This window comes from Chelmon rostratus, chromosome 23, assembly GCF_017976325.1.
Source record: "Chelmon rostratus isolate fCheRos1 chromosome 23, fCheRos1.pri, whole genome shotgun sequence".
In the NCBI taxonomy this organism is placed as follows: domain Eukaryota; kingdom Metazoa; phylum Chordata; class Actinopteri; order Chaetodontiformes; family Chaetodontidae; genus Chelmon; species Chelmon rostratus.
The window spans coordinates 12,508,977-12,527,206 of NC_055680.1; the positions used below are offsets into that span (position 1 = coordinate 12,508,977).

Genomic DNA, 18,230 nt, shown 5'->3' on the forward strand with positions numbered 1-18,230 from the left:
AACTGCGTTGGCATCAAGGTGAGTCTGGCTCACCTGTTGATAGTACACTGGACACACAGTCCAACCACATCCGCAGCAGGGCAGGCTGCTGAATCTTTACCTATACACTACAGCCACCCTGTGGTCACAAACGGAAGTGTCACACGCGCGAATGGCACATATTTTCAAGCAAGTTAATGAAAGTGGGTCTGAGAAGGAGTACGCACCGGTGCGCCTCGTATGTTTTTCTTGCGCTCACCGCGGTGAACTTTAACGGCGGATGCACGCGGGTATCACAACACCGGAGCCCGCTGAGGACGCACGGAAAGTTCACCTCCAAGTCTGAGCGCGCGCGCGCGCGCGCGCGTGTGAGTAAACTCACGCTCGTGTGTGCTCCGTCGGTCTGTCTAATAGAGTGACCCCCCAGCACGCTGTTTAAAGGGAAGACAAGAGAGCTGAGTCAACGAATCACAAGGAGAAGGATGCAACAGTTGATGTGCGCAAGTTGCACAGTTTTCTTGCGTTTGGAGACGGCCCGCACACACGGAGGATGGTGGCTTTGATCTGCGCGGAGGAACGATCGGATGTTTTCTTGCCTTAAACCCACTCATCTGTCAGATAAACCGAGAATCAAACGGACACAGAGGGGACCCGCGCGTCTGAAACGCGGCGGGTGTTAGTTGTAGGCTCTCCACTCGCGCGTCTTCCTCGCCAAAATGGACATTTGGACAGAAATCCATTTGGAGGGACCTCATGCTCTGCTGGAATGGAGTTGAAGCGGGGATCTCGGATGATCTGCGGCGGTGAGTAGCAGTGCAGTCTGCACCAACATGCATCGGATTCTGCAGAGGAGGCGAGTGCGCAAGCTGCGGGTCGTCTGGGCGTCTCTGGCCCTGGTGGCTCTGTCTCTGGCCGCATGCAGCGCGCTGTTTACGGCGTGGACTTGGCGACAAACGCGGGACCTGTCTCAGTCCTTTAAGATCCTGCAGGACCGACTGGAGCAGGTTCGTGTCATACTTAAAAACCCAGTCTGTCTCCCCGAATAGCATGCACATTTGTACAAACAATAATATTTACTCGCCTGAAACTATTACAGATCTTCAAGTGTTTCTTATGTAACTTCTTTTGTGGCTGCGGTTACTGGGAATCTTCGCGGGGGGGATAATGGAAAAATGCAATTCCACACTTCACCCCCACCCCCCACCCCCCGCTCTCACCCCTCGCACGTACTCTGCTCTGTTGCACCATTTGTCTGCTTGGCACTTTTATTGCTTACCAATAAGCGCAGTCAAGTTGTGCGGAGTTACTTATTTTTGTGTCCAACCCCCCTCTGCTCCCCCCGCCATGTTTAATTACTCTGGTGCCAGTTTGTGCTCCAGTTTTATCTCCATTTACTGGAAAGCCTCAACTATTTGGCATGTGAGCACTTCAGACCCAACTGACTGCACAGAGGCTCGAGGCGTGAAACAGGCTGGATGTGTGGCAAGTGTAAATGATTTGCAACGCGCATAGCCGCGTCTCGTGTGCAGGTCGAGGTCGGATCATTTCAATGGGAGTTACATGCGCTGTGGTCAGTCCTAAATCCTGTGCAATCTCATGCAAAGTGCAGTTTAGAAACTTCTTGCACTTGCAGCAAATGTTAGACTCCAGCATGAGGTTGCATCACATGGCAAATTATGCGTCGAAAAGCAGCCAAAAGGAGCTGATGGAAATTCTTCTGGTTTCAAGTTCACAGTATTTACAAAACCAGGTTGCACTGGATTTGAGATCAGGGGGACAGGTTGGCTGTGTATCATGTTGACAGACCTGCACGCACACACACACGCTCACACACACACACACAAACACCCCAAAATTGGACACGTGGAGTGTTGATGCTGGAGCCTTTCTCAGGGGGCCCCGTTCTGTCCATTTGACCGTTGGCCAACTCCTGATGAGAGCCAGTGAGTGAACGTCTGGAGAGCGAAGAGCAACTCGCTGCCTCCATTTCCACAGTAGCAGTAAATTTAAGCATACTTTCCCTGAGCCACTTCTCCTCTTACTTCATATAGGCCTCCTTCGGTCACTCAGTGGGCCCCCAGCCAAGGATTTAAAACTTTGCTGGCTTGACAAAATTCATTTCTGTCTCAGAAAGGGAGTAAAGACATGTGAGGAATGCAAAGCACTAAAAACATGCATTAGGTGTCGCAACCAGTCTCTGAGGAAGTGGTAGACCTATTCTAAAGCTAGCATGGCAGCGGGGGCAGGATGGCGGAGAAGACGAGCCTGTTTATGTGGCTGGCTGGCTGGAAGAGGCCGTCTGTGGCTGTGTGGGATCGCTGCCAGCAAAAAGTCATAATAGGCTTATTGGACATTTGTTAATAGTGCGTTTTTTCCCCTCTCTTTCAACAGGTCAATACACAGAGGAAGGCCATTGTTCAGCTCATTCTGGAGAAGAGAGAGCTGCTGGTGGGGCAGAGAGTGAAGAGAGACGGTAGTGCAAATCACAAGTCCTCCACTGCTACATTTTCCTTGACTTCAACACCACCGACATATAGAAGTTTTGTGCCTCTCAGCCGCCCCCAAATCACCACAGACACAATACTTACCAACTGCGCTCTGTTGTTTTTTTGGGAAGAACATTTAACACAAACGCTGGCCAGGCTTGGCCCACATGCCACTTTGGTCGGGTCTAGCGGGCCGCAGGCACTACCCGCTGCTAAAAGTTGACACAGGAAAAAGTAGGCAGCTGGATGACTGCTTCAGAAATTACAGGTCTGACCAGAACGGCCTCGGAGCCCAGAAGAGCAGCTGGCGCGGGACCGAGGCCTTGTTGCACGCTTCTGGGCAATGAAATTGATTTTTTTTAACCCCCCCCCCCCCCCCCCCCCCCCCCCCCCGAGCACACGACTGACACAGCTATGATTTGTTGTGAAAGCAGTGATATTTGATGACCTATCATTGCGGTATTTATAGCCTCCGCTTGCGTCACCGTCACGGGATCGCTTGATTGTTCGCATTCTGTCTGAGAGTGAACCCTCGGACGCTTTTCATGCTGGTTTTCAGCGGAGGGATGACTGTCCAAATTTGACAAAAGGATTCATTTAGGGAGCGACGTGCCTCGCCAAAATATCTATATTGATATCCTGCAGATATTTTTTCTCTTCAGTAACTGATATCTGACTTTGTCTTCCAAAACGCATTAAACAGTGTTCAGAAATTCAAGGCCATCAATGGAAAGAGAAGGCCCAAACAGCTTTTTCCAGTTTGTGGAAAGCTGACCACCATGGTGGTGCAGCGTTTCAGCAGGACACTGCTTTTATGTTCTCTCCCGATGACTGACAGCTTAAGTCAGGAAACTCTGGCCTGCCTGAGGGCTTTACGCTCGCCCATAGCAAATCCTAAATCTACAGGGTCACCCACCTGTGAGTTATTTTAGCAGGGACTTAATATTCCTGCACGATGGCGGGGGCCCGGCGTTTGGCTGCGCCTCCTCGAAACATAAAGCGTGCATTTCACAGTTCATATATACAGTATTGGAGTTGTATCTGTGTTTAAAATCGCTCCCCGTTGGCCGGAGTGCAAAGCTAAAAAAAACCATTAGAGAGTAACAAGAGCAGGCATTCTGCAGCTCTGGCCTTTTAGTGTTGCGTTTTATTTATTGTATTTATCCGAGCAGGCCCCGTAGCTGTTGCTTCACTCTGTTCTTAAGCGACTCTTGTGGGTCACAGAGCAGCCAAAGACCTTTTTGACTCTCTTTTCCGGCACTTCATTCCTCTTATTTAGTGTTCTTCGCTTTGTCTCTCAGGCTACGTTTAACACTGTCTCACTCACTTCCACTGCTGTCTATCTTATCCCCCCCCTCCCTCCTCTTTCTCCATCCTCCTTCTCTCTCCTATTCTTTCTCTGTATTCTGGATTTTCTAGATGGCTGCGACCAGCTGGCACTAAGATTAGCCCCCACAGGAAAAAAAAAAAAAGGCACACGCTTATGACTGAAAATAACAGTTTGAGGAAATATATTGAAGCACGTGAAAGGAAATCCTTTGCCCATCTGCTAACCATGTTAAGCCAGGTTGAATCTAAATGGCTGCAAATTAACACACCGTGTTATTAGACAGATACAGATGGGAAGGGTTGCTTTATCAGAAAAAAAAAAACCCCACAGACGTATTTTCTCTGCCACTCAAACTCATATTCTGTCTCTGCTTGCCTTCCGAAGGGGGGACGGTGCGAGGGAGGAATGGAAATGGAAAGAAAGCGGCGTCTCATTTTGAGAGTAAGTGGCTTGGCAGATCGCTTATAGCCGTCTCGCGTAGCATCTGCTGAAGTGGTTTCAATCATATGCCCCTATACGATTGCACTCATAAAATCTTAATTGACTTTCCCTTTTCTTTCTCTTTCAATGTCTCTTTTACTTTCCACCAGTAACCAAAGTCTCCTCTCAGCAAGGTAAGAGTCATAAAAGTGACGGATGGAGGATAATCTGTGAAACTTTTGTCTATGAGGTGATTCATCTTGGATATGTGTGTGTTTCTGTGTGTGTCAGTGGGAGAGGGTGGCGTGATAAAGGGTTGGGAAGAGAGGACGCTGAATATGAGCAAAGCGGTGAGGTACAACAAGGAACAAGGCACCTTCACTGTGGAGAAGGCGGGCGTCTACTTCCTGTTCTGCCAGGTGAGTTTGTGCTGGGAGTTGTAGTTTATCTCAAAGGTGAAGTCTCCAGTTTAAAGGTGCAGGTTATCAATATTTTTATATTAACAATGGATTAAATGAATATGTGGAACATTAAAGGAGTTGCTTGTAGGGACAAATCCACAGAGAGTTATCATCCTTGCAGCTCCCCTCACTTCTTTTAGCCTTTCAGCGTCTTTCGGCTCATTGTTTCGGTTTTCAGGCCCGCATTTTTAATGTTTTGTTCACTCACACAGCTCTCATCAGCATCATTTCCAGCTCCAAAAGAAGCCTTAATAATGTTTTTACACCAATGTGCACTACCTGCCCTGCCCCAAACCAGCTAACAGGCAGTTAGCAAGTAGCTGGTGAACATAGTGGAGCTAAAGAGCCAGATATTTCACTAAGGAGCCGGTGGAGACCAAAACAGGGCCAAAAGTAGAGGTTAAAGGAGGCACCCAGAAACATGACTCCAAATGAATGCTAATGTTGTTTGCAAGTTGACAGTATGTTGGTGTTGTGTTTACAGCTTAAACTGCAAAAAAGAATGAATGCAGCTTTAAAGTGCACAATGCCATACATTTATTTTAGAAATTAACATCATCATATAGAGTATCTGTAAAATTTAGCAGCTGCTTCTGTTAAAAACAAGCCGTTTTGTCACATGGGGAAAATTGTTTTGTGTGAAAACATTTTTGTATTCCTCAAGGGGAAAGGTGAATTCAAACAAGCGTTTAAAAATTTCAATAAAAGAAATGATTTTGCTCTTAAATTTGGCTTCCTTACTTGCTGAGGCGAACTGAAGAAACCTTAGATCGATTTCATATTTGCAACAAGAGTGAGTCAACAGAGTCTTGGGATCAGCCCCACTTTTAAGTTTTCATACTAAGTGGATCTTTATAAAAAAAAAAAAAAAAACAGCCTTTATTTTCGACAATAATCAGTCATTCTGTACTGGTACATATCAGGTTTTTTGGCGAGGTGGATATCAAGTTTCGGGTAATCTCGTGTAGCCAGACTTTTGACAGAGGTCTGGAGAAAATCGAGCCAAAAAAAAAAAAAAGAAGGGAACAAAGAATTATGATAACAGGACTTTGGAAATCGTGAGGAAGTCTGGTTAGTTTTCACACGGATAGTTGAGAGGAAACAAGTTCTTCTGGCGTCTCTCGTGCTAACCTCCCTTGGTGAGATGTGGACCGTCTTCTGTCTCCTCAGGTGTTGTTCAACGAGCAGCAGTCTCAGTACGTGAAGCTGGATGTGGTGACCAGCGGCCAGAGGCCTCAGAAGCTGCAGTGCATGGAGGGTTACGGGACGACCCCCTCCGCCGGACCGCACCCTTTCCACTTCCTGAAGCCCTGCCAGGTGTCCGGCCTTCTGCGGCTGGACAGAGGCACGGAGCTGCAGGCCATCACGGGCTCGTCCTTCAGACTCCACACGGTGGGCAACCCGTCGGCCTCGCCTCACATCTTTAGCATCTTTAAAGTCAACTGAAGCTCGGGATCAATTTTCACACAAACTCATCTGAGAACAACAAAAATCACTTGTTTTCGTACGGATGGGATTTTTTATTTTTTTTGTACACGGTTAAACAGTCATAAGCAGTCGTGGGCATCACATCGTGCCACAGCCTCTTCCTGAAGATGTTAATTTGAAAGACAAACCTGACATTTGTGGAAGTTGTTGTGGAATTTTTCTCTGGACAGCGGCGCTGTTTTGGAACGCAAAACACAGACCTTTGGATTAAAACCAAGACCCAAAGTGGATGAAATGCCTCGATGAATGTCTGCCGAGAGAACAGATGTGATGGAAGCCGTCCTGTAGATAAAGGGCTTCGTATAAAATGGAAAAAAAAATACTTGGATGTTCATCTTAGCCTTTGTATCACATAATAAATTGTGCTTACACTATCTTTATAAGACTGACAGTAAAGCTGTGCATGCACCTTCCACTTTTATATCACCATCGCCTCAAAAAGCTGAGAGCACGTCTGCGAGCGTCAGATCTCGACACTATAAGCAGCCTACACAAGTTGTCAGTGATATTTTATACAATGCAGCGTCTGTGTGTGTTTGTGAATTCTAATGAATCAAACCGTTCCTGTTTATATGGATTTTTATGATCTTTACAATGCAATGTGTGAGTGCGACATTACTGCATTTCTTTAAATACTTTCTATATACTTTATATACACTTTTTTTTTTTACGTATGTGCATATCAAGTCAGGAGCTGGGGGAACGTTTTAAATAACATGGATGTGAATTTGTGCTGTTTTCTAAAGTCAGATTGGATTGTAAGGTATTTTTATGTATAATATGGGCTTTACTTTTGGAGAGCAGTTGCAAGTTGCAGTAAGAAATTTGTGTGGCTTTAAATACAGCTCTGTTGCTCTTTTTCTGCCTTTGTTATCTGTTTGGTGATGCAGTAACCGTGACCTCCAAGCCGTAACTTGTGAATCTTCAGATAGCCGTTCATTTGCCATGAAGAGCCACAGCCATTAAATAGTATTTGGAGAGGCCCTCATGCGTCCGAAGCTGGAGCGTGAGTTGATATCACACAGATTTTGAATTGAACAAAACAGCATCGTCTGCATTTTCTGGTTCTGACTCATCAATCATCTTGAAAAGTCTTAACGCTCTTTATGCCTTTACACGTTAGCACGCCAGATTTAGCATGAACAGCCACCTGTTGCTGATTGGATGGAAAAGCGTTAGCCAAACCACTTTGTTAGTTTGCTTTTTTTTTTGCAGCTCAAACCGACAGCTAGCTAACCATGAGGAGATGTTAGCTGGATTTAGAGTTAAGCTTTCTCCAGCGTGACTCGCCCCACCATTAGCCTCTAGCGAAACACAAGTCACTTGCTCACCAGGACAGCCTACTGCCATGCTAGCGGCTCTGTGAGCTAAACGTCAGCATGCTAACATGCTCACAATGACAGTGTTAGCATGCTGATGTTTAGCCGTGCTTACCATGTTCACTATCGTTTTTTTAGTGTGTTAGCATATTTTGCTAATTAGCACTAAACACAAAGTACATATGAGGCTAATGGGACAGTTTTTGGTCTTGCAGTATTGGACATGTTTAAATTTTGATGGTGGATGATGCAGCTAGAAGAGAGTTAAGGGGGACCGCAAGATTCATCCTCTGGGGAGCATGAATCTCTGAACCAAATCATATGCCAGTCCATCAAACAGCTGTTCAGATATCTCAGTGTGGACCAACTGACTCACATTGCCATCCATAGAGCCATGCTATTAGCGTAGCTGAAAATAAATAATATATGATTGATGTTTTTTGGCCTTCAGTGACCAAACTTGAATCAGTTCATCCCAACCAAAGCACAGCTCTGAAATAACATGGAGAAGATCCAAGCCAGCATGTGTCTGGGAAATTACTCTGCTGTTTATTGTCAATGGAGCAGATCTGGGTTGTGTATACAGTCAACCTTGATAACCTCGCAGGCAATAAATATGAAGCTCTGGTTTCTGATTCAGGAAGACTGTCACGTTAAGCTCCTGATTTTTGTTCTCAAATTTTTTCTTCGTCACATTGTAAGACTTTTATGACTTTTTAGAAATGAAACTCCTTCCATTCCCTTGTGCTGCTGCTGCTGCTTTCTGTAATATTCCCTGCTACAATACAAACAGTGTATTTCTAGCAGTGGGTTCAGCACTCCCACTCTTGTTTATAAGTAGTTTTTGTGGACGGACCGCATTGGTTTCTCCTCAGCACTTTACTGCAGCGAACGTAGTGTTTTTAATTGGAGCAAAAACATCCATGTTTTCAAATGGAAAGATGTCCGATTTTTAAGTGGAGACGTTGTATCCTGTTTGATTTCCTCATCGTTTTCCCTTTTGTGTCTCTGTCACCCCCCCAGTACCACTCCCACCACCCCCGTGCACCTCATGTTTCCCCGTCAGCACCGATTAGACCGCACACACACATAGTGATTCCCCTGAGTGTCCTCTGTACACACACACACAAGCAGCCATCTAAATTTTCACTTCCTGAATCTGAACCTGAACCACATAGCTGAAGGTCTTTGTGTGTGGAGGGACAAGGCATGTTTTTCCCCATACACTGACACACACACACAAACACACACACACATGCACACACACACACACACACACACTGTTTTACACACTTCCCTGCCCCGATTCCTATTTTTTGAAATGTCAAAGTTTATTACCGCCTCGGAAATTCTTGTGAAGACTTCTGAAGAAGTTCTCTGTAAAATCATGATGTATATGCAGTTTCGTCTCAACTCACTCGTCATAAATGTGGAATAAACCTTTTTTGTTGTTGTTGTTGTTTTTGAAGACTTTCAAATTTGTTTCATGAAAAAGCAGAGAAAAACTGCTGGTGTGTCTCCAGAAACGAAGGGATAATGTGAAAGCAGGAATCTCTCGGGAATAACTTGGATGGGAAAAATTTAATTGAAATTTATAGCTGCACTAGTCAAAATTTGGTTTTAACAAAGGGTCAAATAATAATAGGGAAAGTGAAAGAAGCTGCTCCACATGTGATGACAAACCCACAAAAATAATCACTGCAGTTCCCCTCAGCTCTGTGGAGCATTTTAGCATCGTTAAGCTAACTGTTTTGGTGTTGAGGCCCATAACTTCACCGTTTTGGCTCACTCTCACTATTCTCGTGAACATAAAACCACTGTTCACTACCTGTACATCACTAAATGGCAGAGCGACAAAATTAGCAACTAGCTGGCTAACAGTAGAGCTAAAGAGCCAAATTTTGTTGGAGGAGACCAAAGCAGAGTTAAAACAATAAGGAATGTTGGACTTGCATTCATCAGGCCGACATGAGCATCAGTCCAAATGAATGCCAATGTTGCTACTGCATGTATAAATGGCAACTGTCTGCTAACACGTTAGCCAAAACAGCTTTAAGGTTATATGTTTTGAGGTGATGTTAGTGTTGTGCTTGTTGCGCTGCTAACAAATGTGCAAAAAAAATATTGCTTCAGGAAAAGTTTTTAGGACGTAAAATTATACGCAAGATATTGCGAAAACGATGGTAATCACTCTTAAAATGAGCAATACACCAGTTAAAAATAGTAGCACACATTCTGCAAAGCATGGCTGGAAATTGACGAATTTACCAACTTACTCATCGCAGTTAAATTGTGCGGTCATCTAACCACTCACTTTAACTGGTCATACTGTAAATCATATTTGGTTTGTGACACCTCATCACAGGTCACACAAGTCATTGGGTGGGTATGAAGCGTTTAACCAACGCTTCATTTTTCCTTCTCAGATTGTTGATGGTTTTTTTAGAGAGAGAGAGAAAAGCAAAACTTTAAAAAATTCTTATCCACATATTCATCTTGTGACCCCACATATTTATCTTGGGCCCCTTTGGAGATTGAAGAATCACCACTGTAATTAATCCTGACAAATTTAGGAAATGTCACGTACTAATGATGGCTTTATTAACCAATTTATCATTACTGGGACATTATTATGTTTTATATTGCAAAAAATGACCAACTGATAGCATCTGATGAGTGAATATTACATAATTTGGGTGAATTTATAAGGCTTTAATTACATTTTCCACAATATCAGTTAAAAAATTCCGACATTTTGAGATTAAAGTACATTCTGCAATGACCTTAAGTAAGAAACTAAAGCACTGTCTGAAAGTTTGTCCACATAAAAACACCAACTACATGCCAGAAACTTGAATGTAAATGAAAGTATAGTATAGAAGAGTGTTCACCTGAGACTAGTCAGTATATTATCTGTAATTAGCCTGTCGGTGTGCACGTAATGGGAGTCCACGAGGAATCATAGAGCTGAGATAACAGTAAATAGTGAACTGTGTGGCATCAATCTGTTCTGAATAACAGAGCAGGATGACTCCTCACCTTTAGTCATCATGAATCACTCGCCATCTGCTCTTCAGGGTTGCTGTTGTGTGTGTGTGTGTGTGTGTGTGTGTGTGTGTTGGAGGGGGGGCAGAAGAAAGTGTGATTAAGGCCTGTGTAGAGGAGACACTGAATCACTGCATTGCTCTCACATCCCCCCCACATCGACGCCTTCCCGCTTCTACGCAGCATCCTCAGCCGTCACAGCAGATTGATGACAACTCTTAGTCTCTGTAGGCGACTGTTCTCTGTTTGTTCAGTTAGAGGTTCGGTTTTGTTTACCTTCATTTATCAGCGAACGCTAAGTAGAGCAGACTTTTCCTCAGCAAACACAGGCATTTCACTTTCCAGGCACTTGGCATTTAAATCATTTGGGTTTTAAGTTTAAAACCTGTGATGAGTTAAAATATAGGCTGAAGCAGGAAATGAGATGGAGAACATTTTAGTTTAGAATTTCTGGAGCCTTAAATGTTATCTATGTTAAACCTTACCTCAGTTTGCCTTTACTTTAGTAGAGTGGTATTTGCAAATTTTAAGAGAGGACGATTATGGTATTTAAGTTATTTTGAAGTAAGATAATGTAAATTTAAGAAAACAAACCATATTGCATATTGCATATAACAACACAACCATAGTTTTACAAATAAAGTTAAATTATAAGCATTAAAGTATAACTAAGCTGAATTCACTACACTGTGGGTGTTGCTGCTTTTCTACAGCCCTAATTGGACGTGGTGTAATAGCTTAGGATGGCTAATGTTAGCAAACTTTCAATAGGTATTTCTGTATAACTCACAAGTGACTTTTCTGACTTAATGACTCTTCGTTTACTTGTGCTATTGTTTTAGCATTTATCCTGTGTGAACGCCTGTCTTTGTGTGCAACATAGCACCATGATAAAGCTAATCATGTGACACTAAAAATTGACCGTTTGCTGTGTGACTTTCCATTTTTAAAAAGACTAAAAGTCTGCAGCCATGCTAGCTTTAGCTAGCTACGTGAGGTTGTACACATAGCAGGGATTTGAGCTAAATTCTAACACATTGATAATGCTAACATGCTAACATTGAGAAGGCATCATATTCACTGATTTAGTTGAGCATGTTGGCATGCTAACATTTCCTAATTAGCACTAAACACAAGGTACAACGAGACTGATGGCGGTGTCAGTAGTTTTGCACGTATTTGGTCATACAGAAGTATCGGACAAATTCAAGTTCTGACCTGGTGATGGCACTGGATGAAAAGTCAAGATATCACAAAATGTATTAAAATGCATCCTCTAGTGAACTTGAATATCTGCTGCAAATTTTGTGAAAATGCATTCAAATGCCGTTGAGACATTTCACTCAAAACCACAAATTTTAACATCATGGTGGCGCTAGCAACACACTAACACCACCAGCATGGCTAAAAACGGCTAATGTGTATGAGATGCAAACACCATCCCAAAACAAAAATCCACACAGTGCGTTTTTATCATTTCATTCAGTTTTATTACAAACAAAAAAAAGAAAGAAAGAAAAAAAAGGAGATGCGTCATCATTGACGTTTCACTGCCACTCATCATTTGATCGGCACCACTACATACACAGTGACACAAGATACCCAGAAATTAACACAAAAATCTGGAGAGAGGACAAAGTAAAAGTGGAAAAAGAACTAAGTGCTTGTTTTTGACACAACGTTTTAGTTCAGGGTTTGCAAAATCTTCTTCACTCACATCCATGTATGAAACATAATTTGTAAAATGGACTATTTCCTGGGAAGATTGGCGTAAAATCCGGGATAAATTAACTCCTACAGTAGCTAACTTTTTTTTTCCTTTCTTATTTTTAACTTAAATCAGACTCTGACTAGGATTTACAGGTTGACATCAGGTTCTTAATTCAGTTTGATAACTTTACATTTGTTCAGCTATGTTTATTAAGGCGTTTTTTAATGATGCGGTATATAAAATGGATTTCCAGCCTCTGATTTTCCAGATAATAACCGTGACTTTACTGGGGTTAGATAGTATACATTTTCTTTTTGCTCAGAGAAGCATTTAGGGTTACATATGGCCTATTTTCTATATATGCATATGTCATTTGCAAGCCCCAAATCTAAAACGCAAGCAAGAAAAATTAGTTTTCTTGTAATATATCTACCTCTGAAGTTCTCTCAACTTCTTCGTTTGCGTTCTCTTGTAATTATAGGACAAACATGGCAAAGAGGTGCATTGTGTGTCGCACATACTGTATCGTTTTTTTTCGTAGTTACAAAAAAAGGTCTCTTTTGGTAGAAGCTCTTTCTCAAATAGCAACAGCAAGAACAACAGCAACATCGACGACAACAATACTCATAATCGCGAGAGTAGAAACACAAGTGAACACGAATGAGCTGTTTAAATATGCAAAGTATATCACAGGATTTCGTAGAAAGAAATAGAAACGCAGAAATAAAAGACTGAGAGAGGGGAATGGAGGAGCGGGAGGGGGAGGGCGTCAAGAAAGAGGAGTGTTCAGGGTGATCGATAGGCTTTAATAACACTGACTTGCTTACGAAAGGTTATAAACATTCATAGGAGGTTTCTGAAAAATAGCGTCGACGCGAGGCCTTTTCTGGAACAAACCCCCCAAATACCTCAAAGCTCTGTACATAAACTAGAACCAGGGAAGCGGAGAAGGGATGGCGGCAAATACTTAACGTGGTCGAAGGAGTCCTGAATATAATCATCAATATCATACCTCTCTGTGTGAGTGTATCTGAACGTGTACCATCGAAGGAAAGCAAAACAAAGGGCCGGAAAAAAGCTGGAGCTGTGCTTGGAGCTGCTCGGACTGAGAAATCAAGAGGTTCAGCCTCTCGGGGAGAATTAAGAAACAGTATTAAAACGACTGTAGGCACAGCTTGACACCATTTTTTTTTTCCTTGCCACGAGACAGCATTATTGTGATTAGAGCATGCTTCAGGGGATGGAGTGCGGCGGGAGGGATGATTTTCACATGCAGCTTCCTGTCGAGAGTTCAAAGACCAGGCGAGGAGGAGGAGGCAGGTTACACGGTCTACTGAGAGATCTAAAGGTTTCTAGGGTTGAGGTGGGTTGAGCGTTGTGTGTGTAAGTGTGTGTAGGTGTGTGTGTGTGTTTGTAGATGAGGTTAGAAGCATCCCAAGAGGAGGAGGAGGAGGAGGAGGAGGCCTGTGTGAAGAGGCCGCTTATGAGGAGTATCATGGTTTGAGGCAGACAAGAAAAGGTCACAAGAAGTTATGAGACAATATGGACTGTATTTACTGCAGTGATGTGTGTGTGTGTGTGTGTGTGTGTCCGTAGACAGTAAGTGCACATGTGCGTGAGTGCACTGTATGTGTGTGTGTGTGATTTTCAGGGAGTACCAGTCAGCAGAGCAAAGTTTTAGAAAACTTCTCGAGAAATTGGAGATATCTGTGCTGCAGATGGGTTTCAGTGTGTGTGAGTGCGAGTGTGTGTGTGTGTGTGTGTGTGTGGTCTAGTCGTCGATGCAGATGACCTCTCCGCTGCGCTGCTCCCGCCGGTTGACTAGCAGCTCTACTTCCCGCTCCTTCTTTACAGACATGGGAGGCCCATTCAACACTGCAGGGGGAGAGAGAGAGACGCCAGAGCTCAGTTCTGTAACCTGCCTTTGTCCTCAAAACAGAAAATCCTCGATGAACACACACACACACGAACGCATGAATGCAAATATAGACTGCTATTAAACATCAGTTTGACCGGCTACTTTACTATTATGTCCACCGTTCTTGAAGTAAATTTGCAGCCTTGCCCTCTAATTGCCATATTTGGGGTTCCTGATGCCTCACTTGTACTAAACTCTATGCAAAAGGATATTATAACTTGTACATCTCTATTAGCAAGACAGGTTTTATAGTTGCATTGGAAGTCTGCTAAATGTCCTCCCATTTCCCGCTGGCTTACTGACACCATGTTTTTTTTTAAACTTGAGAAAATTAAATACACGCTGAGAGGTTGTACTGACAAGTTTTTCCATAAATGGCAACCCTTTATTTCGTATTTCACAAATTTAGAGGTGCTGTCCGATTGAATGTGTGCCTGTTGTTGTTGCATTTAATTATACTCAAATAACCATTAGCAGGTACTGGTCATGATGAGCTGAGGTGGGGTGGGGCGGGTTTGGGAGGTGGGAGGGTGTAGTTTGTTCATTTTATTCGGTTTTTCTTTCCTTTTAAAATTTACTCATTACTCATTTATTCATTTTCTTCTACACTCTGTTTAGAGGGTGCTTTTTCATATAATGTTTTTGTGTGTATGTGTGTGTGTACATATGTGTAAATTTGTGCGCGTATGTGTGCATATATGCATATATTTTAAAAAAACAAATGACGGTAAATTGTAATTTTGTGATTGGAAGTATCTTATTTGTTTTCAATAAAATATCTGGAAAAAAAAACAGCAGTTTGGCGTGCATAACAGGAAAGAAGCAAAACGACTCCTCACAGCTTTGAAGTCTCTATTCTGCATGTTTATGAGAAGTTGCTTAGGATATCTTTGGATGGCAGATTCAATATGCTGGTATCTGGCTCGGACCCCTTTTGGATAATTATGAATGCCCAGTAGGGTTGACATCTGGACGTTCGTGGATGCACCAAAAATATAATCGAATAACATCAACTCCTGACTGCAAATGCATATCCCCTTTCTTAGGTGCACATGTTTCCAAGTAGTCATGTTATTGAAAGGTGCTGCAGTACATTTAGCATTTTAACATCAATAAATAATCATGCTGTTGTGTACAGTGTAATTACAGTAAATCAGATCACTGCAGAGAGAGCTTTTAGTCATCCCCGTCTGCAGCTGCTTCTATTTATCTGGTCACTAAAAAAAAAAAAAGCTGACTGAAAATTAGAATAAAAGAAAGATCAGGAAACGGCCGTTTGTAGCAGAAACACTCAGTTGAACCATTTTTCACTTAGAGCAACTGGTGCACAATTTCTCCCCATTACTGGAAGCAATCATGGAGAAAATGCATTTAAACCAACATACTGCCTTTTTTGGGGGGTGAAAACCAATAAAAGCTATTAGAAAATTGACAGTACATTTTATTGCTCTATTCTCTTCAGGAAATCAAAGAGGACTCGTCTGCAGTGGAGCTGATACGGGTGAAAAGAAGGTGTAACATCCTCTTTGGCAATGTCGATCTTAGTTGATGGAAAATATGGCCTTAGTTTTCTTTTGGCCTGAGCACTAAAACCATCTCTGGTGTTGAGAGGGAACCTGCCGATCATCTCATTTATGATAATGCAGTCAAGGTGTTATAATTAGTTACAATTGTTTTTCCATGAATAAGACGACAAAGTGCATCCAGACTTGCCTGATAGTCCTTTCATGATCTCTTTAATGAGCAAACTTGCATAATACAGCACGTCAATATATAATATTACATATACAGTATCATGTGTACAATAATGATAAAAGCCCAGTATGCAAAACTGTTGAGAAAGTGCGGCCAGCAATGAGTAAACACACACACACACACACACACACACAGGCAAATGAGGTCACAGACATACAAACGCACACATGCATGAAAATTACCATCTTTCTACACGACTGCACAGCTGGCCAGCAAAGGGATCTGTGCTTCCCACATTTGTGCGCTATCATGAATCTGCTCGGGGAGTGGAACGGCGAGTTTAGCGCTCCTTTCAAAACAAAGCCAGGAATAGTCTAACAGCGCACTTCTCTCACTCGCGCCACAGGGAAAGATAAACTGTCATAACACCCCCGTGCGGATCAAAGATGTGATAAGGAGTGTATTGAGCTGAAGACGTTTGGGGGGGCTGTTACTGTGTGTGTGTGTCTACAACCAGAGGGGGGACCACTTATGGGAAAACGTATGGCATTTCGCCAGTGGAGGCCAACAAAGGGGATGGAGAGCTAGAGAAAGCAGAGAGACAGAGTTAGTGTGTGTGTGTGTGTGTGTGTGTGTGTGTGTGTATCAGACAAAATCTGATAAGAAGCAAAACAAATCGAGGTAAAGACTGGGTGAAAGAGCAAGAGGAATTATTCGTGCACAGAGAAAAAAACATGCAGAAGCAGAAGAAGAGAGAGATGATAAAAAAAAGGAAAGAGGTGGAAAAAAACAGTAGAGTTGTGTGGAAGGGAAGAGGACAAAAAATAGAGCTTGACCGATACGTCGTCATGGCCAATATAACAGCAAGGAATTGTAGTATGACAATGCCAAAGATGTGCATGAGGTCATTTAAAAATGGTGTCGCCATGTTATACTTTGTCCACCAGAGAGCAGTGACAAGCATATTTACCGCTCAACTCACATCTAGGTCATAATTCTAGGTCAAATTTTAAAGATCCTTATCGTAAACGTTTGGGTTATGTATTTCTGAAGAAAAAACACTTTTGAAGTTATAATCCGTAAGATTTTCATGAAATCAAACTCCAATTTTGATGGTATCTATAGCTCAGGTTTTTTTTTTCAGGAAAAGCCACCCAATGTATTCACATTCAGTAACTAGTTAGTGGCGGAGTCCGCCATTCACCTCACCTGCCTAAATGCTGCCTGTTATCCTGTGTGGCTGTAATTTCATCCTACTGCTATCAACCTCACAACAAGACAAGACACGACCATTTTCAGCATTTTTTTTGAGAGCGGATGAGTTTTATTAATGACTGGCTTCTTTGTTTAAACAAAGTCAGTTTGTTTGGCTGCACTGCAAACAAACTGTGATATTTCTAACAGAGTTGTATTAAACCACGCTTATTGGTAACATGGGGCGTAGCGCCCTCTTGAGGATTATAACTTAGTATTAGCTTCACAAAAGTCCAGTATGAGTTGGGCATACAAACTAAGAAGATAAAACAGGAGGAGGATATCGATGAGGCACTTGTATTACACCAGATAGCGTATTCCCTCTGGGACGTCCGACATCGTACATTTCACTCTGCAATACTTCACCTCTGTCCATCCTCCTCCTCCTCTATCTCTTTCTTCATACAGATCCCTCACTCTCTCCAGCCTGCCTGCAGATTCACAGTAGCAGCAGAAATTGTTAGATCAACATTTTCTAGTCCCAATTTAGGTTGGCAGTGATAATTGCAGCTACAGTCCAATCCAACAGCTCACACCTGGACATATCTCTAAAAATTCCTAAACCATTTTAATACGTCTATTAGGTCTAAAACTCTGGAACTGCACTGGATCGAGCATCTCAGGTCCAGAGAGGCTATAAAAAACATTCCTGGCCAACATGACAGCCTGTGTCTCTCCCCTGTAGGTCCTGCCTACTATCTGATAGAAGCGAATGCTGCCATCTTGGCAGGAAACGCAGCATTTTTGCTGGCTGAAAAGCTCTGCGTGAGTGCATGCGTGCCAAAACCTTTCATCAAGAACAACCGTCCATGTCTGAACTGTCAACTGTTCAGGAACTAAGAAAGCACAGGGTTGATTTTAGAATTAAGAGTCTGTCCAACTGAGACTTGAAAAGAGTTTCATAAATGCATGTGTTGCAAGAGTTTTCATTGTTGAAGTAATTTGCATGCATGTCCACGCTCCTCTGTGTGCACACATGTGTGTCATGTTTTTGAGGCTGGGTATCACACCTCAGTTCTTTTATGAATACTAATCAATATGTGAAATGTGAGTATTGATAACTGTCAAGTATTCAAAGAGGGCATAAAATGCTTGGTCAGACTCTTAGCTTGGTCACTTATTCT

At 42.8% G+C, this 18,230-nt stretch overlaps 2 protein-coding genes across 2 annotated transcripts in view; one reads left to right on the forward strand and one right to left on the reverse strand.

The window, feature by feature from the left end:
- The first annotated feature begins 265 nt into the window (after positions 1 to 265).
- Positions 266 to 8,926, forward strand: tnfsf12 (TNF superfamily member 12). Its single transcript, XM_041965109.1, has 6 exons — positions 266 to 983; positions 2,371 to 2,452; positions 4,180 to 4,236; positions 4,386 to 4,409; positions 4,507 to 4,634; positions 5,847 to 8,926. The coding sequence occupies exons 1-6, from the start codon at positions 810 to 812 to the stop codon at positions 6,120 to 6,122; spliced, it is 741 nt and encodes a 246-aa protein (XP_041821043.1). The 5' UTR covers positions 266 to 809; the 3' UTR covers positions 6,123 to 8,926.
- Positions 8,927 to 12,003: 3,077 nt separating this feature from the next.
- chd3 (chromodomain helicase DNA binding protein 3) overlaps positions 12,004 to 18,230 on the reverse strand; it is a 42,542-nt gene continuing 36,315 nt past the window's right edge. Inside the window, exon 40 of the mRNA XM_041965789.1 lies at positions 12,004 to 14,114. Within this exon, the coding sequence (XP_041821723.1) occupies positions 14,011 to 14,114 (104 nt within the window). The 3' untranslated portion in view covers positions 12,004 to 14,010. The remainder of the gene's footprint in view (positions 14,115 to 18,230) is intronic.

Excerpts from the sequence above, each read along its gene's own strand:
- tnfsf12 (XM_041965109.1), top strand. The coding sequence starts at position 810 with ATGCATCGGATTCTGCAGAGGAGGCGAGTGCGCAAGCTGCGGGTCGTC. Across the intron at positions 4,237-4,385 it reads AGCGGCGTCTCATTTTGAGA|TAACCAAAGTCTCCTCTCAG; the intron begins GTAAGTGGCTTG and ends ACTTTCCACCAG. Across the intron at positions 4,410-4,506 it reads CAAAGTCTCCTCTCAGCAAG|TGGGAGAGGGTGGCGTGATA; the intron begins GTAAGAGTCATA and ends TGTGTGTGTCAG.